General features: G+C 38.5%; 1 protein-coding gene across 4 annotated transcripts in view; it reads right to left on the reverse strand.

The window, feature by feature from the left end:
- The window catches only part of IKZF3 (IKAROS family zinc finger 3), a 100,402-nt gene that overhangs the window by 14,282 nt on the left and 62,717 nt on the right, over nt 1-23,403 (reverse strand). Inside the window, exons 4-7 of one of the 4 annotated variants that reach the window (XM_004378041.2) lie at nt 16,601-16,861; nt 15,537-15,704; nt 13,008-13,124; nt 522-638 (exon numbers count right to left, since the gene is read on the reverse strand). In XM_004378041.2, the coding sequence (XP_004378098.1) occupies nt 522-638; nt 13,008-13,124; nt 15,537-15,704; nt 16,601-16,861 (663 nt within the window). Of the gene's footprint in view, nt 1-521; nt 639-740; nt 1,907-7,689; nt 10,120-13,007; nt 13,125-15,536; nt 15,705-16,600; nt 16,862-23,403 lie in introns of those variants that run through there. The other 3 variants (XM_023732818.1, XM_023732819.1, XM_012555966.2) reach the window with 3 other exon arrangements.

Genomic DNA, 23,403 nt, shown 5'->3' on the forward strand with positions numbered 1-23,403 from the left:
AACTCCGGTGAGACAAATGAGTAACTCAAACCTTGTTATTTAAATCTGTTTTCCCAACCACTTTCCCTTAAAGCCAATTCTCAATCAAATTAAAAAAAAATATATGGCAATACATTCTAGAGCATGAAGAAAGTTTGAGCATGCCAACAGAATCAACTTATAAAATATAATTACAAAAGATTACAAAAATGCTATCACAAACATCTTACTGGTGTACACTGTATAAATGCTCTCATGTAACATATGTCATTCAGAATAAAGAGGAAGAAGCAGCATTTTTAGTACCAACTCCATTTAGGAAATTGGACACCAAACACTCCTATCATCCGTAGTTAAGATTCTGTAGTTAAAATCTTTATTCTATTTGCTCTAGTTATCAAAATGAACCATGAAGAATAAAAGCATACAACTGAAAGCCAATTACCTTATTTAAACAGAGATTAAGGTAGGAAGGGCCTGTCCTATGTTACCTCATTCAAACTATCTGCTAACAGCCGCAGGAAAAAGGTTTGTATTCTTACCTATGAACTTCTGAGGCATTGAGCTTTTTCGTTTTGCCACATTGCTTGCTAATCTGTCCAGAACGAGAGCTCTTTCAGTTCCCATCTCTGCTTTGATGTGTCTTGCCTCCACACTTGCTGGTTTGGAAAAATGTAAAAAGAAGGAAAAGAACACGGTAAATAGAAAGAAAGGGGGATAAAGAAGTGTCAGAGGTCTGATCCACACTCTGTTGTTGCTACCTGTTATTACTGCTCGAAGTCTTGCCTGGGGTACCTGCTGTGGTCAGTGAAGCCGGCACAAGGGCACATTCAAATCTTGTAGTCTTATGCTGAGATGGGAAAGCCCGACCCATCCCCAACCAGTACCTTCATTAGCAAGAGGAAGTATTAAATAAACAGCCTGGACGTGGTTGGTTGCAAAAAGATAGATAGATGGGGATCTTCTAACCCCTGATCAGCCTTCTTTCTGATTCTGAGTAACTCTGCATGTGACACCTGCAGACTGATATAATTCTTCTTAACAACTTTGAAAAAAAGTATGGTGCCCTAGATTTATTGTTCTGTTTATGTTAATAGCACTATTGAAAATAGATACACTTACCCAGATAGCAAGAAATCTACTCAGTGATTTGTGTACTGAACTTCTCAGTGTTTTTTGTTTCCCAGCATGCTCCTCTCAGTGTCTATCTTTTAAATTCTATTTCTCTGGGCTCTGCATTATCTGTTTCATATGCTCTTCACATTTCAAAACTGTCTCAGCTAATATTTCCCTGAGCAACACTTCTGTCTTGAAATTAAAGAACAATTTGTATAATGCAGCTATATTATATTTGTAATGAAAAGTGTGAATAAAAGCTGCCTAGAATATGGGCTGTCAATACACAAATAGACCTCTGAATGGTGTAAGCTTGTGGTTCTCAGATCTGGCTGAATATCAAAATTATCTGGGGAGCATGTAAGAAATATCTATGCCCAGGCCCCACTTTAGGCTAATTAAATTGATATCTCTGGTGTAGGGGCCTGAGCAACAATATATTCGAACCTCCTCATGTGATTTTTAAAATGCAGCCAGAATTGAGAACCACTAGAAGGGTATATACAGAGTACCCACATATAATCAACTAAAATAGCATATTGGGATAAGTATAGCATAATTTACCTTGGGACAGCAGGCAGTACCCAACAAGAGTTTATGCCTAAAGTTTAAAGAGATACTAGCTGCTCAAATATAAGGCTTCAAACTTTAACACATGGTGCTACCCTAGATTTCAGCAAACTTTTTCTGTAAAGGGTCAGACAGTAAATGATTTAAACTTTGTGGCACCCATATGGAAGGAGCCCTGGTGGTACAGTGGTTAAGCGCTCAGCTGCTAACTGAAAGGTTGGCTGCTTGAACCCACCAGCCGCCCCACAGGAGAAAATGTGGCAGTCTGCTTCCAAAAAGATTACAGTGTGGGAAACCCTATGGGACAGTTCTACTCTGCCCTATAGGGTTGCTATGAGTTGGAATCAACTTGACAGCAACAAGTTGGACACCTCAACAGGAAGGCATATAACAACAACGACCCTAATGAAACATACTATGATGCTATAAACATTTCTCTCTGCTGTATCATTATCAGGAGCCCTGGTGGCACAATGGTTAAGTGCTTGCCTGCTAACCGATAGGTTGGCAGTTCAAACCCACACTCCATGGGGGAAAAGACCTGGTGATCTGCTCCCACAGATTACAACCTAGGAGACTCTATGGGGCAGTTCTACTCTGTCACAGTGGGTCGCTATGAGTTGGAATAGACTCGAAAGCACACAACAACAAACTGAAATCAAGTATTCATACACTTCTAATCTGTCCATGGAAGAAGAAACTGAAATAAGTTTAAGAGGCCAGAGTACAAACCAAAACCAGTCGCTGTTGAGTTGATTCTGACTCATGGCAACCCCATGTATGTCAGAGTAGAACTGTGCTCCATCAGGTTTTCAATGGTTAATTTTTTGCAAGTATATTGTCAAGCCTTTCTTCCGAGGCACCTCTGGATGGACTTGAACTGCCAACCTTTCTGTTAGCGGCCAAGTGGATTAACTATTTGCAACACCCAGGAACAAAAGCAAGTGATGATTTTAGAATGATTTTTTTCCCCCCAAATACATACACACATTTGGGAACTGTCAATATTTATTCTGTAGTTGAAGTATATGTTGTGTTTGCTATGTGAAGAGATTCTAATATATAGAAATGTCACAAATTCCATAGTCCCTCAGACTTTTACCACCGATGGACATGCCCACAGAGAAGAAAGCTGGCCATCTTCGCAGTAAATGAAAGATAGGGAAACAGCTCCAGGGCAAGACTACCAAGTGTGGGCAGAGTGAGAGAACCAACACCAACTTAGAAAAGTATTTAATGCAAAGTATTAAATATTTTTCATTTCATTATTGTGCATTTTTAAAAAACTCTACGCTAGTCATTACACAATAAATTATAAAGCTCAGCTTTTTAAATTCAGGAATAAAATGAAATGTGGTTTTAAAAATGAGTAAGAGGAAAACAGGATGGTGATAATGACCATATTTACTAGACTTAGTGAGATTCTTGTCAAAAATAACTCTATGCTCTAAAGAAATAGGAGCCATGGTGGCGCAGTGGTTATGAGCTTAGTTGCTAACCAAAAGGTCGAGAGTTCGAATCCACCAGCTGCTCCTGGGAAATCCTATGGGGTAGTTCTACGCTGTCCTATAGGGTCGCTATGAGTTGGAATCAACTCGACGGCAATGGGTTTGGTTTCTTTTTCCTAAAGAAATAAATCAGTCTTCGGTATTTAAGCTATTAACAACACTGTTTGTGTAAATGAAAACAATTAAGGGTAGAATAAGAGGCCTGGGCAGCTTTTGGGCTAATGATAAAGTACTGTGACTTTTGTTGACCAACAGCTATAAATTACTCGTGACAGGACACTGCTATTGAGTGAAGTGGGTCAAATTCTGTCCAGCACACGGATAGGTTTAAATAACCAAACAGGAAACTATTATATACATTATTTCCTTTTACACAAACCACTACCAGATGTGGCACTACCCAGAGCCCCATGAACGGAGAGGTGAGAGACAAAGGCCTGGGATTTAAAATAAGTTCCTGAGGCTATCATAAAGAGGCTTTTTCTTAGAAGCATGAGAGAAGCTGCTAAATTTGTGCTTTGACTAGGAAACGTTCATTCTAGTTCAACCGATTTTGAGAGGATGAAATCCAGGTAGGCCTACCCCCTCCTATTTTTTATTATAAAAAAGATTTATAGTGTAATGAGAATGAAAAACAGTGCTTTGGGAATTTTTACCTTTTATATCTATTTCACAACTACTCTTATTAGTCTCTTGCAGTCACTCCTCAAATGGCTCAACTGTTACCCAGAGATATGTCCATTCAGTCCCAGGACTTGCCCCAAACATCATGATGCAGTCTAGTTTTCCCATTGGTCTCTCAGAAGTCACTGTCTACATTTACCAAAGCCACAATCAATTACAACAAGCAGCTTCCTGAAGACACGTAATCAATATCCTCTCTATTTGGGAGGATGCTGAAGCATGAATGCATTGACCTAAATAACGTAATTAGGGCATGCCACTAAATGTCAACCTCTGAGATAACATCACCTTTTATCCCTGGTTACCCACCAAGCTTGTCTTGACAGTCACTTCCAGACACATCTCACTCTGTAAATCAGTGACCAAATTCCTGACATTAAAAAAAATAAAATTCCAGAATGTTTGTAGATGGATAGAAAATTTGAGGCATGGGTGGAGACTTTCTCATTTCCATATCTCTGGTGAGAATGAAAGAAATCTTCTGAAAGTAACCTAGAGGACTTCCATTCACCCTCGCCGTCTCCCTGGACCATCAAAAATCACTTACTCAAAATACCAACTCCAAGGTCCCAATCCTCATTGTACATGTGAACACGTTCTACAGAGTAAGTCCAACTTTACTCAGTTAACTGTGTTTTTCTTTTTTACTGTACTTTAGATGAAGGTTTACAGAGCAAAGTAGTTTCTCATTGAACAATTAATACACATATTGTTTTGTGACACTGGATGCCAATCCCATGACACGTCAACACTCTCCCCTTCTCAACCTTGGGTTACCAGCTCTCCTGGCCCCTCCTGCCTTCTTGTCCTTGCCCCATGGCTGGTGTGCCCATTTAGTCTCATTTTGTTTTATGGGCCTGTCTAATCTTTGGCTGAAGGGTGAACCTCAGGAGTGACTTCAGTACTGAGTTAAAAGGGTGTCTGGGGGCCATACTCTCAGGGTTTCTCCAATCTCTGTCAGACCAGTAAGTATGGTCTTTTTTTGTGAGTTAGAATTTTGTTCTACATTTTTCTCTAGCTCTGTCCAGGACCTTCTATTGTGATCCCTGTCAGAGCAGTCGGTGGTGGTAGCCAGGCACCATCCAGTTGTGTTGGACTCAGTCTGGTGAAGGCTGTGGTATATTAGTTCTTTGGACTAATCTTTCCCTTGTGTCTTTGGTTTTTTTCATTATCCCTTGCTCCAGATGCAGTGGGACCAGTGGAGTATCTTAGATGGCTGCTCACAAGCTTTTAAGACTCTAGATACTACTCACCAAAGTAGGATATAGAACATTTTCTTCATAAACTATGTTATGCCAATTGAGCTAGATATCCCCCAAGACCATGGTCTCCAACCCTCAGTCCAGTAATTCAATCCCTCAGGGAGTTTGGATGTGTCTATAACTGTGTTTTCTAATTGGCTAACTGGAAAAAGGTTAAAATTTCTACTGAATACAGTACACTCTCATTCCCTTTCCCTAGTTATTAGTCTTTTGTTTCACAATTGTTGGACACTTATTGCACAATACCATAAACAAGAACCCTTTAAAACACAAAGTAATGCTCTCGAGTTAGACAATCTCTTTGGGATTACAGAGGAGTTTGGGCAGTACACTGAAAATTAAAAAAAAAAAAAAAAAAAGAGCTCTGACTATTGACTTTTGGTCCTCTGCTCCAACTTTAGGACCCAACTGTCTATTTATACAAACAGTCTAGACTTGTTATCTTGTCACATCATGTCTCAGAAATGTAAGTGGAGGGAAACCAGTTTGGCAAGATAGTAAGGGAACAAGATAATGGGTTTAAATGACGAAATAGGAAATCCGTTCTTGGGTGGTGTTTGGCGGTTTAATGTTGCAAGGGGTGGGTGTGGGGAATATGGGATGGTGGCAAGGAACAATTTGCACACTAGGTTCATGAGTGAGCATAGAAGGAGTAGGACTGTAATTCTGGATCAATTTTCCTTATGTCAGTTGCCTACTATAAAATAGATACAACAATTTTCATTAGCAAAGTGATTTTAAAGACACGTTAAAAAAATAATAGGCAGTCACAATTACAGAATAGATAACTACCTTTATTTCCTGCACAAGCCTTAATAGTTTATTGTCTGATTTTGAGTTAACTGTTTCCATGATGCAATTTCTATTTCAAAGTGAATGTGTTGGGTTTTTTTGTTTAAAATCTTTCATTTACAGCTTTTTTTTTTTTTTTGATAATGTATATAGCATTATATTCTTGCTTGAAAAAATATTCCTAATCACAAGACTATAAAAGCATTATCCCATATTTTTCTCCACTATAATTTTTTGTGTATCTATCTCTTGAATTACCTGGGAATTTATTTTTGTATATAGGATGACATCTGAGTTTTCTTTCAATGTACAGACACAATTTCCTCAAAGCCATGTATTGCACATATTCTGCCCTTTTTCCACTGATTTAAAATGTTTCATTAGTTTTATGTATTAAATTTACATTAAAAAAAACAAAAAACAAAAAACCCCACTGTCTTTGAGTTGATTCCGACTCATAGTGACCCTCAACTGCCCTGTAGGGTTTCCAAGGCTGTAAATCTTTACGAAGCAGATTGACACATCTTTCTCCTGCGCAGTGGCTGATGGGTTCGAAAACCCAATCTTTTGGTTAGCGGCCAAGCTCTTAACCACTGTACCACCAGGGCTTCTTAAATTCACATATTTATGGATTATTTCTATTTATTCTCTCACTTTATTCTTTTCTATTGATCTATAGGCATATTCCTTCACCAATACCACCCCATTTTTTAAAGCTGTTAAGTAACTTTTTTTTTTTATGGTTAGCATAATCTATTTATTTATTTATTATGCTTTAGGTGAAGGTTTACAGAGCAAATTAGTTTCCCATTCAATAGTTTATACAAAAATTCTTCCATGATATAGGTTGCGCTCCCTGCAATGTGTCAGCACTCGCCCTATTACCACCCTCAGTTCTCATTTCCATTCCTCTGATTTTCCTGCCCCTTCTGCCTTCTCATCTTTGCTTTTGGGCATATGTTGTCCTTTTGGTCTCATGTAGATTATTGTTCTAAGAAACACTTTCCTCACATGTGTTATTGTTTATTTATAGGCCTGTCTATTATTCGGTGATCTCTAGGAATGGCTTCAATTCCAAGTTAGAAGGGTGTCTAAGGGCTATAAGTCTTGGTGGTTACTCTAGTCTCTCTCAGATTAGTAAATCTGGTCTTTTTATGAATTTGAATTTTGTTTTACATTTTTTTCCCGACTCTATAACTGGGACCTTCTACTGTGATCTTGGTCAGAGAGGTCAGTAGTGGTAGCTAGGCACCACCTAGTTCTGGTTTCAGGCTGGTGGACACTGTGGTTCCTGTGGTCCATTATTCCTTTGGACTAATTGTTTCATTGAGTTTTTGGTTTTCTTCACTCTCTTTTCCTCCAGACAGAAAGAGACGAATAACTGTATCATAGATGGCCACTCACAAGCTTTTGAGACCCCAGAGGCTACTCACTAAAGTAGGATACAGAATGTTTTCCATGTTATGCCAATTGACCTAGATATCCCCCGGGACTATGGTCCTTAGCCTTCAAGCCCAGTAACTCAGTCCCTTGAGGTGTTTAGTTACATCTAGGTTGTTTCCATGACTGTGCCCCCTGTGTGTTCTATTATATATCTGAATATACATGCAACATACACGAGTATGTACATAGAAATATCCACAGCCAAACTTATATATGCACGTGGGTACTCCCATATGCCCTCCCACACCTATTGAGCATACATATCTACCTATGTATCTACTTATAAATTATTGTTATTACTGCTGGTGCAGGATTGTATATGTTATAGTATTTACCTTTGTTGCCTTTTATTCTTGTGTATCTCTTAGTGTCTTCCCTTAATACTACACCATTTTGATTTACAAAACTACATAGTATATTTTATTATTTGGTAGTGCAAGTTCTCAGCATCACTTTTTCCTTCATTAGATCTGGAAGTGTTAAATGGAGCTCAAACAAAAGCCATTACTTCCTGTCTCTTCTACGGTGTGGTCAGTCAGTAGCTAATGGAGAGTGAAACAAAGGGGTGTTATTGTACAATAAGAATTGTCTAACAAGAGATTGCTATCAAAGACTGAGGCAGGTTCTAACAAAAGTTACATGAAACTGTTGCCTATCTAAGCAAGTAGAATGAATACTCCCTGTGAGATAGTATCAATTTTTAAAAAAGAACAGTCAGTTGGGAAAACAGACTTTTAAAAATATTTTAACTTTTTTTGGTCTGCTACAGTAGTAAAAATATAAGTTTATTCTGAATTCCTCATATTTACATTAGCTAAACTGAAACAATGCGAATAAAGATTAAAAGGACTGACTCCTAGATTCATAAATACATATAATTATTCAATTACTTTCAAAATCTTGTTATTTCTAGAAATGTGTCATACAAAAATATGTCCTGCTCCAAGTATTCATAATTTGTGTGAAACGAGGCTAAATGAATCTCTGTACCAGCTGTTGGTCGCTTCCTAAGATAAGGATCAAACTAATGGGAAAATGAAGTCCATGATCTATATTCTTTCTTCTTTTCATACATACTCCATTAAGGCAGCAGGATTGGAATATCTCTTTTTTTTTTTAAATAATATTTTATTGAGTTTTTGGTGAAAGTTTACACAGCAAATTAGGTTCCCATTTGACAATTTCCACACAAACTGTTCAGTGACATTAGTTACATTTATCACAATGTGTCAAGATTCTCTTTAATTGTGTTCAGTTTATTCCTTTTCCAATACTCTAGTTTCCTGCCCCTTATCTTCTCATCTTTGCTTTTGAGTAATTGTTGACCTTTTTGTCTCATACTGATGGTTTTTAAGTAGGGCACCAATCTTATAGGTAATATCCTTTATTTTGTGTGCCACTCTGCTATTTCACTAAAAGGTGACCTCGGGGACAGGCTCGGTTCTAGTTTTAAAGAGTGTCTCAGGGTGATAGTCTAAGGGAATCCTGTGTTCTCTACTGTAGAACTGGAATATCTTGATGATGTCACTCATGATGTCTGGTGGTAGAAATATGGACTGAAGTAGCAATATCATATGTGTCTCTATTATACCTCTGTAGTACATTAATAGATCAAGTGCCCATTCCCTTGTTTGCTTGTGAGTTCTTAAAGGATAGGGGCTTAACCTTTACACATCTTTATAAACAGTTCTGACACAGAGCCTGGCACATAGGGTACTCAATAAATCCTATCTGGGGGAAAAAAAAAAAAAAAAACAATCAGCAAAGTCAGAGGTTCTATCATCCAACACCTGCATTCTTTGGCAGACTGGTTGCCACACCAAGGCCATTTCATCCATTCTACTTCCAAAAAGGTCTGCTTCCTGATGGGTCCATGTACATCCCAAGGCCTGGCTCTTACACTAGGCTGCACTTCAACTTACAATAAGCACTTGATGAATGAAAGCTGCATCCACAGTAGCAATGGAGCACCATCAATTTAAGTTAGGGATTAAGATATACCACTGGTGATGCTATACTGGTCAGGCTCAGGATGAAACACTGTCCAGACTGGGGCTCCCAATTTTAGAAGGCAACAGAAATGGAAACCATACAGGGAGCAGTGGTGAAAATTAAAGGATTGGCTTGTATTGGATTAAACATTCTTTTCACTTGGGATTTAAGGAAAAATCATGAGAACTATTTAAAATATAAAAGACAGAGTAATATATTGACTGACATGCAGTATTTACACTTGATTGAGCTGTGAATTTACATATTTTGTAAGCTGAAACCACAGTTATAACATGTTTGCTTCCAAAAAAATAATAAAAATTTGCTGACTTAGTTAACCCTTTATTTTTTTTTTTGCTGAGGCTTAGAGTATATTGCACACATCCATCAAACCACCCTATGAAATGCAAATGAACTCAGCCTCTGTATTTCAGCATTTCCTGAATCACCTGAAGACAGCTAAAATATTTTCTTTTAATAATTCTCCTAATTTGAAATTCCTGGGGTTAGAAGTAAGGCAGTGATAAATCAATAATTTTGAGCTTAATATTCAGCATATAGTTAACTGATTTTTTTCCTACTTCCAGGAGAATCAAGATACACATATATCATATGTGTGTGTTCACTAGTATGTATGTTACCCTATCTCTTTTGCTAAACAGATAATATGTAACCTTTAAAAAATATAGTTAATCATTACAAAGAGAGTCCCTGATGGAGCAGCAGAAAGATGGAGTGCAGAACGCAAATTCTAGTAAGAAGACCAGACTTAATGGTCTGACTGAGACTGGAAGTACCCCGGAAAGCATGGCCCCTGGATTTTCTATCAGCCCAGAACTAAAACAATTTCCAAGGCCAACTCTTCAGACAGGGATTGGTCTGGACTGTGGGACATAAAGTGATACTCGTGAAGAGTGTGCCTCTTAGCTCAAGTAGATACAAGAGACCAAAGGGGCAGCTTCTGTCCAGAGGTGAGATGGGAAGGCAGAGAGGGTTAGGAGCTGGTTGAATGGACATGGGGAATCAGGGTGGAAAGGAGTGTGCTGTCGCAGAATTGGGGTGAGCAATTAGCGTCACATAACAACGTATGTATAAAATTTTGTATGGGAGACTGACCTGAAATGTAAACTTCATTTAAACTACAACAATTAAAAAAAATTTTTGAATAAGAAAAAAAAAATATAGTTAATCAAGCCAAAAAGTATAAACAATCCAAACGTTCACCAGCTAATGAATGGATAAATAAAATGTGACACACACACATACACACACACACACACACACACACAATGTAATTATTCATCCATAAAAAGGAATGAAGTACTGATACATACTACAACATGGATGAACCTTGAAAACATCATGCTAAGTTTAAGAAGTCAGACACAAAGGGTATGATTCCATTTGTGTGAAATGTCCAGAATAGGTAAATCCATAGAAACGGAAAGTAGATTAGTGGCTGTCAGGGGCTAGGGGGAGGGGTAAATGGGGAGTGACTGCTAATAGGTACACAGTTTCTTTTGGGGGTGATGAAAATGTTCTTAAATTAGATTGTGGCGATGGTTGCACAACTTTGTGAATGTACTAAAAATTACTAAATTATATTCTTTTAAAAGGCGAATTTTATGGTATGTGAATTCTATCTTCATAAATTAAAAAAAATAAAAAATACAGCTAATCATAAAAACAACAAAAGTTCTGGTGGATTTTAAGTCAGTCACCGAACTTTGATGGGTCTCAATTTCCTCATCTCCAATATGAAGAGGTAGGATTAGATGCTCTCTTGAATCCTTCTAGCTTTAAACATTAATGATTCTATTTGGAATATGATAGACTTTCATAGCCTGGGAATTTCTCATAGTAAGAGCTTTGCCTGTTGTCTGAATTACGGAACTGGAAGTAAAGATGCCCCTACCTCTGTGCCTGCTAGCACAGTGGTTAAGAGCTCAGCTGCTAACCAAAAGGTTGGCAGTCTGAATCCACCACCCGCTCCTTGGAAACCCTATGGGGCAGTCCTACTCTGCCCTATAGGGTCGCTATGAGTTGGAATTGACTCCATGGCAACAGGTTACCTCTGTGCCTGGGGAAGTACTGCTTAATTGAGTAACCTTAAGCATGTCACTTAAGATGTCAAAACCCAGTTTTAGGTGGTATTGTTTGAAAGGGAGTAAACATTTCTCTTTAGAAATAAGGAGGAAATCCAACTCCTTGATAAAACCAAAGATGCCATCAGGATGAAAAGCAGAAGCAGTGGCAAACCAACTGAATTCAGTTGGCCAGCTCCTAACGCCATCAAATAGGCTTATCTAAAACAAAAGTTTCCTCTCACTCAATACTGGTACAGTTTAACTACTCATGATTTCCATTCCATTTTTCTAGAATTTCACATTATTTCTGTCATACTTTTGTAATCTTTCTGTTTGAGGATGTTCAAACTTTTCAACTGTAAATACTGCTGGCCAATACCAAAATCACAAAGATTTTTACTAGTTCTAAATAAGCAACTGGTTCAAGTAACCAAATAAAAGTGTCAGACACCCCAAGCTGCAGAACTAGGCTGACGGTCAAGTGAGCAAGACAAAGGACTACTGTAGAGCTGCCACACAAAAAAGTTGCAGGTTGTTTCAACTGAAGAATGAAAAATAAATAAAACCACAACTGAGATATATAAAGGCATCTAGTGTTTCAATCCAATGCCACTAGGCATCTAATTCAAAACACTAACTATGGAATCCCCAGAGCCAAATATGAGCATCACAATAAATCATATGAGTAGACAAGGATATGATTTTTGGACTGTATGAAAAGAAACTCCTTACAGTTTTAATCAACTCTGCCTTAGCCTCCCTGCAATCTGCTCCACCCTTGGTCTTTGCCATTTCAGTTAACAGCAACTCTGTTGCGTCAAGTCACATCTCACATCAATCTGTCAGGAATCCCTATTGGCTCTACCTTTAAAATATATATAGAACACTGCTCATCACCTTTACCACTACTACCTACTCCAAGACACAATTTTCTATTGCTTGAATTATTGCAATGGCCTCCTAATTGGACTCCTTAATTTCTAACCTTACCCCGATACAATCTATTCTCAACAGCAACTAGAGCGATTCTTTTCAAATGGGAAGTCCAGTTGTGTCACCTCTCTGTTCAAAACCCTCCAGAGATTTGTCATTTCACTCAGAGTAAAAGTCCAAATTTTTCCAATGGCCTATAAATCCTGACAAGATCTGGTTTTCCCTTTCCTCTCTAGCCTCATCTTCTCTTATTCACTCTGCTCCAGCCACACAGGACTATTTACATGTCTTCAAACTCAAGGCCCAGGGCCTTTGCACTTGCTGTTCCTTAGTTATCTGTAGGACTCATTCCTCAGCTCCTTGAAGTTGGCTGAGATGTCACCTTCTCACTGAAGCCTCCTCTGACTCATCCTTACCCCCAGTACCTGTTTCATTTTTCTCTACAGCACTTACCCCTTCTAATATACCATAAAATTTACTTATTTGTTTATAATCTGTCGTCCCCCATTAAAATATAAATTCCATGAGAGTAGGGTTTTTACTTTTTATTTATTATTGTACCCACCACCTAGAACAGTACCTAGAAAAAACATGGCAGATGCTTACTAAATTTGTGTGGATTGAGTGATGTGTGAACTCACCAGACTCTCCCAGCTCAGTGCTCTGAAGAAACGTACGGCAGCGCTCTTTGTGCTCCTCAAGGGAACTCCTCTGTTTGTAACTCCTTCCACAAAACTCACATTTGTAGGGTTTCTCAACTATAAGGAGAGCACAGGGAGTACTCAGTAACCCTCAAGGATTACAAGACAAGTGGTAGACTGAGGCTCTGTGAAAACTGACCACTAGGAATAAGACTGCTGAGAGAAGCCAGAGTATTTAGATGCTTTTGAATCTACATTACTTTTAAGTTGAGTATGCTGAAATAAGGGTATGGTGTACAACTGATATCAGGCAGAGTATTCTTCTGAAAGATAGCCTCCTATACCAGATGAAAGGATGTGGATTTAGTAATTATCACTTAGTGTTTTCGCTCTAGATCAAATCTTGTTTCCTTGGGAAAAAGAAAAAATAGGGCCTAGTGGCATAGTGGTTAAAGCACTCAGTTGCTAAACGAAAGGCTGGCAGTTCAAACCCACCAGCCATTCCACAGGAGAAAAGATGTGGCAGTCTGCTTCCGTTACAGCCTTGTAAACCCTATGGGGTTGCTAGGAGTTGAAATCGACTCAATGGCAGTGGGCTTGGTGTTTTTAGGTTTTTTATTCTTCAAGTGGTTTGTGTGGTATAAGAATGAAATAAGAAGGGACTCCTTATTTTGTGGCATCCATCTGGCTATAAGTGAAGAATACTGCAGTTGGTAGGAATGTAGCCATTCAGCTAGAAACTGATGGCCTTTTAAGAGCATTGACATACTTGGATAAACCTAGCTCGTCCTTGCCTAGTGGTTACAGCAACTTCTGGGCTAAAAAATAAAAACTGAGCTAATTAATTAAGGCTATTGCCTGAATAATATAAATAAAAATAAATTGCAACTATGATTTCATCTTCATTTCTAAGATAAAGCAAAAATTTTTTCAAAAGTTCATCTATATCGTTCAGGCAACCTGTATCATCTCAACTCCTCCAAATACTTTATTGCTTGAAATATGTTAAGTAGTAACCTCCACTCTCTGCTTCATTTCAGCTGTGTAGGGCTGGCCTTCCTGATCTGTTGATAAAATATACCCTATGACCTTGTCAGAGTTTTAGGGACTGAGACTTTTATTTTCTAATCTACTTGCTCTGCTTAAAACAGACTTTGGGGTTTAATGCACTAAAAGATCCTTATTATCTAAATCAAAACAAATGCAAGTTTGCCAGGACAAAAATTTTAATTTTCTGTATAAATGGAGGTTTTCTAGACTCTCTCTTAAAAATGACTACTGACTGGACTGTGGGACATAAAGTGATACTCGCGAAGAATGTGCCTCTTAGTCAAGTACATACAAGAGACTAAAAGGGCAGCTTCTGTCCAGAGGTGAGATGGGAAGGCACAGAGAGTTAGGAGCTGGTTGAATGTTCATGGGGAATCAGGGGCGGAGAGAAGGAGCGTGCTGTCGCAGAATGGGGTGAGCAGTTGGGGTCTCATAACAATGTATATAAAAAAAAAATTTTGTATGGGAGACTAACTTGAAATGTAAACTTCATTTAATTATAACAATTAAAAAGAAAAAAGAAAAAAAAAGACTACTACTGAATCTTACTTGAAAAAGGCAATGGAAGGGAGCTATTATAATTTTTTTGGACCAAACTTAGCTTTAATTCATTACTTCAAACTCTCCCTGTGCCTTTTATGATCTATCATGGTGGGTTATCTTGGGGCTGACTTGTTTAATTCCTTAGTCTCTGAATACTAGTTATGAGCTTGGGGCTGGGTTTTAGTCAAAGCATTATATGTAGACTGACATAAGAAGAAAGGCATTTTTTTTTAGAATTAAAATTTTCTCAGATAACATCAAGAACATGAGGTCCCAAATTTGAACATAAACTCAGTCTTATTTTTCTAGGAGAAAAGTTCTAAATGTTGAAAAAAGAAACATTTATTATCTTGTTTGGTCAAAATAAAGAGTGAAAACATCAAATAGAACACATAGCTTTTTACGAATTCTTCTTCTAGAAGCTAAAAATAAAAGGCCGATCTCTTAAGAGGAAAGTTAGGCTCGAGAAATTTAGCCCAGAATGGCCAAAACCGTTAAACAATGCTTTATGCCCAGCTTTCAGAATTTGCATCATCCAAAAACTGCACACCATTTGCTTCCCAGTCTTTTGAATGAAAAGTGTTTATTTTTTAGGAAAACAACCTTTTAATAAACTTTACCGTCAGAAAATACTAGTGGCTATAAATTTTTCGCAAAAATTAAAAAGGCATTTTTATATGGCCACCTCTTCCTTTCTGACTGTGTTGTTCTCTAGGGGAGCAAGGATGGGAAGGAGATGATCATCCCCAATGAGCCAGACGGAGAGCAATTAATGCCTTAATGGAAGTGTAATTAGCCCTAGAGGTCTCTGCTGCTGTAACCCTTCAGAACAAGAATGACAGATTAAAACCTCCAGGCTTAACTCTTTCCAGCTTCCACAGTGGGCTCACGGGACATGCATTTACTAGACATGGAATGCTCATTTCTCTCACTTACCAGAATGTGTCCTAAGATGACCCGTAAGTGCATCTCTTCTCTGGCATGCGTAGTTGCAGAGGTGACACTTAAAAGGTTTTTCCCCTGTGTGCAGTTTAATGTGGCGAAGGAGGTTACCTTTCTGAGTAAAAGATGCCCCACACTGATTACACTGGAATGGGCGTTCACCTTTAAAAAGGACACAAAGGAGACTTCTGGTCACCAGGCAAGTGGGGAGCATATGCACAGACTACATGCCCATGGCAAAAGCTCATTTTTTAGACAGTTTCTGTTTATACTGGGATCAGTTGAGAGCTGTATTTCAAGGCAAACAAAAGACTTACTTATGGAATCTTCCCTCTAGAAGAGAAAAAGCACTCACCTAGTAAGGCTATTTTAGGTATTATCTTGTCATGAATCAGAGCAAAGAAACAGAGTAACTCTAAAAGTACTTTCTAGATGTAAATTTTTATATTACTTAGCATTCCTTTTGAATGTAATAGCTGTCTGAAAAAAGAGCCACAGACTCAAATCCTAAAAGGCACTGACAGTGAGAAATGTTTCTTTTTAAAGTCTTCATATTAGATGTCAGATGGAATCTATCTGGCTTGGTGGGATTGTTGTGCTTGTACGTATTTCTATACCCTGCCTGTTCACTGACTGAAGATAAGTTCTTTACAACTGGTAATAAAAACTATATCCTTTCATCTACCAAATCTGAACCCAATACAGTAAGGACATCCACTTTTATTAAAAGTGTTATGCAAAGGTATGTGAAAGATGCCTAAGAAGCAAATCACACAATTCAACTCCTACATATTAACTGAAGAAAAGATATCTGGCTGACCTAGAACACTGTGCTCTCTACAGTCTTTTTTATTCATAACATTTGCAATATGTTTGCCAAAGGCATGGTGAAGCAGAAATAAAAACCACTGGGTAAATAGAAATGCAGAAAGGGAGTGATATCATCTGAATTATAGCAAAAATCAATGGAAGTCATCAAAAGCCCCAAATTCCACCACTTTATTTCTCCCATGGCTGCATTAGGACAGTTTTCAGAAGAATGGAAAAAGACTATTTACCAGTATGGCTCCGCTTATGAACCATTAAGACATTGAAGCTAATACAGGATAATCCACACACATCGCAGTTCATTTTTCCACTGGCTGGCCTGCTACTATCATATGAGACAACATGTCTCTCCAACTTAATGTTTTCATATTCATTATATTCTCTTGAATAGCTGTAAGGAAGTTCAGGCTCTTCTGCATTTCCCATGGGCTCTGGCTTTAAAACATTCTCATCCCTTTCACTGTATTCATCTTTTACTTTCATTGAATCATCTGCAGGGAAGAAAATGTAAGAATGAACAATGATTGTTTTTGGAACTATCAAAGCAGCTCAAAGAGCAGAGACACACAACTGACAATTAAATACCAAATGAAGCTAGCATAATACTGTATATCTACAAAACAAGAAAGCACCATTAGGATGATCACTCATTATTTGAATTCAGAACCACAGTCAGAGGAAAACACACATATTCACACACAGAATAACAGACGACAGTGTTTTAGGCCATCCAGAAAATTAGAGGTAATAGATTTTTAGCTATAACTGCTCAAAGCAACCATGAAAAACATATTTTGAGCAACTCTTCTCCAGGACTGGGAGAGAAGACAGGTTCTCAGATCTAGTACCTTTTTTGGTTAAAATGTAGGGTGATGTGTGCTCTTAGGTTTGAAGAAGGAAATAAATACTGTTTTAATCCTTCAAACGCATCCAAGTTAAGCCACTAAGATTGAGAGGTGAATAGTTCACATGGTTCTTCTGACATAAAGCCATGCTTTGCCTCTTCCCCTTCCATGTATATGAACTGCTAAAGCATGTCTTATCTCTCTATCTCTCTTGGAACTGATAAAGACATACTGACTGTAGAGGAAGCCATCAGTACTAGTGAAATACTGGTGAGAAAGATAAAACCAAAAAAAAAAAAAAAACCCGATTCTGACTCATAGTGACCCTATAGGACAGAGTAGAACTGTCCCATAGGGTTTCCATGGAGCAGCTGGTGGATTCTAACTGCTGACCCTTTGATTAGCAACTGAGCTCTTAACCACTGTGCTACCAGGGCTCCACCTCTACCTAAACTAAAACAAAAAACTAAACCAGATGGCCTCAAGTCGATTCTGTGTGCAGAGTAGAACTACTCTCCATAGGGGTTTCAAGGCTATGACCTTTTGGAAGCAGATCACCAGGGGCCTCTGGGGATTTGAACCACTAACCTTTCAGCTGAGCACTTAACCATTTATACCACCCAGGAATTAAACTCAAGACCCTAGTACTGTAGAACTGGATAGGAGCCCAAGTGAGTTGGTTGACCAGGTACTATCTTAAAAACAGCTGCAACACTCTTAAGCTGAAGAACATAAGAAATGAAGAAGACAAATTTATGTACTGACACTAACAAAACCTAAAAATTTGCCCAATGTAATAATAATAAACACTTGTAAGGGACTTTTCATATACAGGTAGTCCCCAACTTATAACAGGGTTCCATTCCGATGACTGTCGTAAGTCAGTTCTGACAGAAGTCGAATACCTCTTTTTTTTTCATTATTATTACCTTTATTACCAGTATCTTTATAAATCTGTTCTTTATTTGTCTTTGGGGATTGGCATGAGAATGATAACATCAGCAAATTACATGCTGCAACACGGTATGTAACACATATTACTAACGATAAAATGTAAAAAACAAAACAAAAAGGACGGTCGTAAGTGTGGTTCACTATAACTCAAATATGTCGTAAGCTGGGGACTACCTGTATAAAATATACTGTATAAAATGCTTGCTTTTCAAACATTGGTTCTTAGAAATTGGAAAGTGTACCTTCCTGTGAGGAATCACAAATCAATGGAATTTTAGGGCTGGGAGGGAATTTAAAGATCATCTAATCCAACACTCCTGTTTTTCAGATAAGAAAATTTGAGAGCAGAAATGTTTTAGGCGATTTATCCAAGGTCACACAGCCAGTTAATGGCAGACGTGTGATTAGAATGCTGAACATAACCCTAAACTGTCAATTATTTGAATTTAACCTAACACACTAGACACATAAACGAAGTGGCTTCTCATTAACTATATTCCACACCCTCTCACCAACGGTGTAGACGTTAAAACCCAAAACACTGAAGAAAGGATGTTTTAAAAAAACTACATCCCTTCCAAAAAACGTCAGAAAGTGCTGCTCCTGTTGCCACACAGGAGGAAGTACAACTGCAGCTGTGCCTGGCTTGCTATCTTCAACCCAAGTTTCAATTTTCACTTCTATCAAGGTTACCTTTCATCTATATTAACTGTGTTTGCTTAATAGAGCAAGACAGGAGCATAACCACCAACAGAGAGCCATTGCTGCAACACTGTTCCACTGCTTCTCACCACAGTTCATGGTTTATAACCTTTTACTCTTTGACTAGCAGAGATGCAGGGATGAAGGATAAATTCAACATGCTTCAAATGTGCCTATCCTATGTGTTTGGGTTAGATATGAATTGATACCCATTTCCTACATGGAAAGAGGTTCATTCTCTGCTTTCTGTGGGCAGGTCTTTGCAGGCTTTCAGATGGGATATGTCTGCTTAAGTGGTTTTTGTTTTCTAAATTTTTTTTTTTTTTTAAAGAAGGATGCACCTGACACTTGTACCCTCTCCCTTCCTCCATCTCTCCAGCTGTGGGTGATATCCCACCAAGGCTTGAGTGCTCTTCAGTTTGCATGTAGGCGTTTAAAAGAACCTCAACGGAAAACTTCAGCTACTGAAAACCAAAAACAACAGATAGAAAGGGCCAACAGAAAAGGATCCTTTTCATTTTGGTTAGAAAATGTTAATATGAACAGACTCCAGTCATTCCATGGTCAGTGAACATTAAAAACACTAAGATCAATGTGTTGACTCTTTCTGAAAACAGAGGACAGAAGAGAGCTGCTCCTTCCCTCAGGATATTGCCTTTAGTGGGACTGACCTAGAACTCAATACTACACTAGCCTGGCTCAAGATCAGATCCTGGCTTTAGTTCCTTTGGAAGCTGTAGAGCAAGGAAGACAGTATCTGAGACACAGGGCTCTAAGGGAAAGTATAAGAATCACGTGGACAGGGCATGAATTTCCTAGGACTCACTGGATCAAAAGAATTCCTGGTATAGTGGTTTGCCATTGGAGTCTTGCCGGTTTTAGATAAAAGATCTCTATGATCTCCCTGCATGGTTACTGAGGAACAGCAGTTCATTATGGTTTTGGGGAAAGACTATATGACGGTAAACAGTTGAATACTGGAATAAATGGTATGAGTTAGATTCCCAAGAGATTATCAGGTTTTAGCACCTAGCCTCCAAATATAGTCCACCAAAACAACCAGGAAAGACACTAGTCTGTTCTAATGAAGATATTCATTCCATATCTTGGGAGGAAGATTTATTGGAGTAGAGAAAAGGGGAGCATTCTACTTAGTATCCTAGAAAATACTAATAAACATGCCTATAATCAAACTTATCATCTTTAAACCCAAACTTGTTTATAATTTATGACTTCTTTATATTTACAAATGGCATCTTCCTTCTTCCAGTTTCCAAGTCTTGAAACTATGAAATCATTTCTCTTTCAATCTTCACATCGAATCAGCCTCCAAGACCTACTGCATCTATGAGGCTCTCTAGATGCCAATTCCTCTTTTCCACTTCCTTTGCAATTTAGTTGTTATTTTCCCTATACTTCACCTAACCTCATCTTCTGTCAACATTCCTTTCTAGACAGACTTACTACAAAGGTAATCTATGTTCTGTCTCTACATCCTCAAAACTGACTCAAAATTCCCTGCAATCTGCTTTTTGTCTCGTAATTCACTGAATCTGCCATCCTGAAGATCACCAATAATCTGATTCCTAAACCCAATGTCATTTTGTATGCCATTCTCCCCAACTTCCCTGTAGCCCTTGATGCTACTGACCATCCTTGATTCATCTATACTCTCGTTTCTTGAAACTGTACCTCCTTTCCTTACCTTTCTGATAGTGTCTTTCTAGATCCTTTTCTTCCCTTTGCTGCCTCCTAAATATGCCCTTGACTCTTTTTTAATTCCTTCTAAACCCCCTTGCCTATGGCAATTTCATCCACTCATAAGGCTTCAATTAGCATCTTATATGAATAATTCCCAAATATGTAATTCCAGGTGTAATCTCTCTCCTTCAGTCATCTATTTCCAAAGTCCTCTTTCCAAAGATTCCTAGTAATCTTCCTAGTTACTCAGGCTAGAATCCTAAGTCATCTTTCCTTCCTCTTGTTTATATCCCACGTTCAATCACCTATCTTTGCACCTCCTCTCCAATCTGTTTCTCCTCTACACCATTTTACACGTCCACTATCCTAGTTCTCAGACCCTCAGTACTTTTACCATGTTCTACTGCGGTAGCCTCCACGTTGTTCTCCCTGCCTCCATTCTGTCTCATTTACAGTTCATCCTGTCCACTACCACCAGATCTCTCTTCCTAAGCTACTCTGACCACATCGTGGCCCGGTCAAAATTCTTTAATGTTTTCCAATGCCTACAAGATAACGTCCAAACTCAGAAACAAGAAATTAAAAAGCCTTTCATGATCTGGCACCAACCGATCATTGTAATGTTGATTTCAGCTTCTTCTAAGTATTCTGTGCTTTTGTTAACATTATTTTCACTGCCTAAAAAGTCTTACCACAACATTGCCACAGGTCTGAATCCTACACATCTTTTTTTTTTTTTTTTGTACCTTAGATGAAGGTTTGCAGAACAAATAGTTCCTCATTAAACAGTTAGTACACATATTGCCCTATGACAATGGTTAACAACCCCACTACGTGTCAACACTGTCCTTACTCAACCTTGGGTTCCCTATCACCAGCTTTCCTGTCCCCTTCTGCCTTCTAGTCCTTGTTCCTGGACTGCTGTGCCTCATTAGTCTTGTTTTCTTTTATGAGGCTGCCCAATCCCCGGCTGAACTGTGAACTTCGGGAGTGACTTCACCACTGAGCTAAAAAGGTATCCAGGGGCCATACTCTCAGGGTTTCTCCAGTCTGTCAGGCCAGTAAATCTGGTCTTTTTTTTGTGAGTTAGAATTTTGTTCTACATCCTTTTCCAGCTCTATCCAGGACCCGCTATTGTGATCCTGGTCAGAGCAGTCAGTGGTGGTAGCCAGGCAGCATCTAGCTGTACTGGACTCAGTGTGGTGGAGGCTGTGGTAGCTGTGGTCCATTAGTCCTTTGCACTAATCTTTTCCTTGTATCTTGTTCTCTTCATTCTTCCTTGCTCCCGAAGGGGTAAGACCAGTGGAGTAACTTAGATGGCTGCTCACAGGCTTTTAGGACCTCAGACACTACTCACCAAGGTAGAATGTAGAACATTGTCTTTATAAACCGTGTTATGCCAATTGAGCTACATGTTCCCCGAGACCATGGTCCCCACAGCCCTCTGCCCAGCAAGTCAGTCCCTCAGGGAGTTTGGAAGTTGTCTATGGAGCTTCCATGACCTTTCCTCGTACAAGTTGTGTTGGCTTCCCCAGTATTGTGTACTGTCTTACCCTTCACCAAAGTTACCACTTACCTGTCTATTTAGTTCCCCCGTTCACCCCTCCCATCCCTCGTAACCAACAAAGATTGTTTCTTTTTGTGTGTAAACTTTTTCATGAGTTTTACAGTAGAGGTCTCATACAATATTTGTCCTTTTGTGACTGACTTATTTCTCTCAGCATAATGTCCTCCAGTTTCATCCATGTTATGAGATGCTTCACAGATTCACCATTGTTCTTTATCTTTGCATAATACTCCATTGTGTGTATGTACCATAGTTTATCCATTCATCTGTCGATGGGCATCTAGGTTGTTTCCATCTTTTTGCTATTGTGAACAGTGCTGCAATGAATATGGGTGTGCATATGTTTATTCCTGCGATGGCTCTTATTTCTCTAGGATATATTCCTAGGAGTGGGATTGCATTTTGTGGTGCTTTTTTTGTGGTGCTGACGTTTTCTTTGTTCCTCTTACTCTCCTGTGCTGAGTTCCGTTTGTTTGTGGATTTTTTTTTTTCATTTCTTTTGTTTTTGGAGATTTTGTTTTTACTGAGACTTTATGTTTTTCTTCCTTATTTTGATGAATACGTTTGTTAACTTTCTTTGTGGTTACCTTGAAATTTACCTTTATCTTCCTAGATTTGAACCAGTCTATTGTTACTTGATATCAGCTTGCCTTCCTCTCCATTAGGTTATACACCTACACCATTTATTCCCTCTTTTATTGTTCTGACGCCGTTGTCATTTACAGATTAACCTCTCTGGTTCCCTGTTGTAATTCTTTCGGTTTTGCATAGTCCTTAAGAGTTCATTTCCTAGGCTGATATCTGGCTAGTACAATCCTGTGTCTTATATTCAGCCTGTGGTCTGATGTTGTTTGTTCTCAGTTTGAAGGACTCCCCTTAAAAAGTCTTGTAAGTTTGGTTTGGTTTTTACATATTCCCTTAATTTCTGTTTATCTAGAAATGACCTAATTTCACCATCATATCTGAATGAGAGTTTTGCAGGATATATTATTCTTGGCTGGCAATTCTTTTCTTTCAAGGTTTTATATATGTCATCCCATTGCCTTCCTGCCTGCATGGTTTCTGCGGAATAATCTGAGCTTAGTCTTATTGTTTCTCCTCTGTGTGTGACTTTTTGTTTTTCTTGAGCTGCTCTCAGGATTCTTCGTCTTTGCTTTTAGTGAGCGTGATTATGACATGCCTTGGTGAATTTCTTTTGGGGTCTATCCTATATGGGGTTTGTTGAGCTTCTTGGATGGTCAGCTTTTCATCTTTCATGATATTG

This window comes from Trichechus manatus, unplaced genomic scaffold, assembly GCF_000243295.1.
Source record: "Trichechus manatus latirostris isolate Lorelei unplaced genomic scaffold, TriManLat1.0 scaffold00054, whole genome shotgun sequence".
NCBI classification, from domain to species: Eukaryota; Metazoa; Chordata; class Mammalia; order Sirenia; family Trichechidae; genus Trichechus; species Trichechus manatus.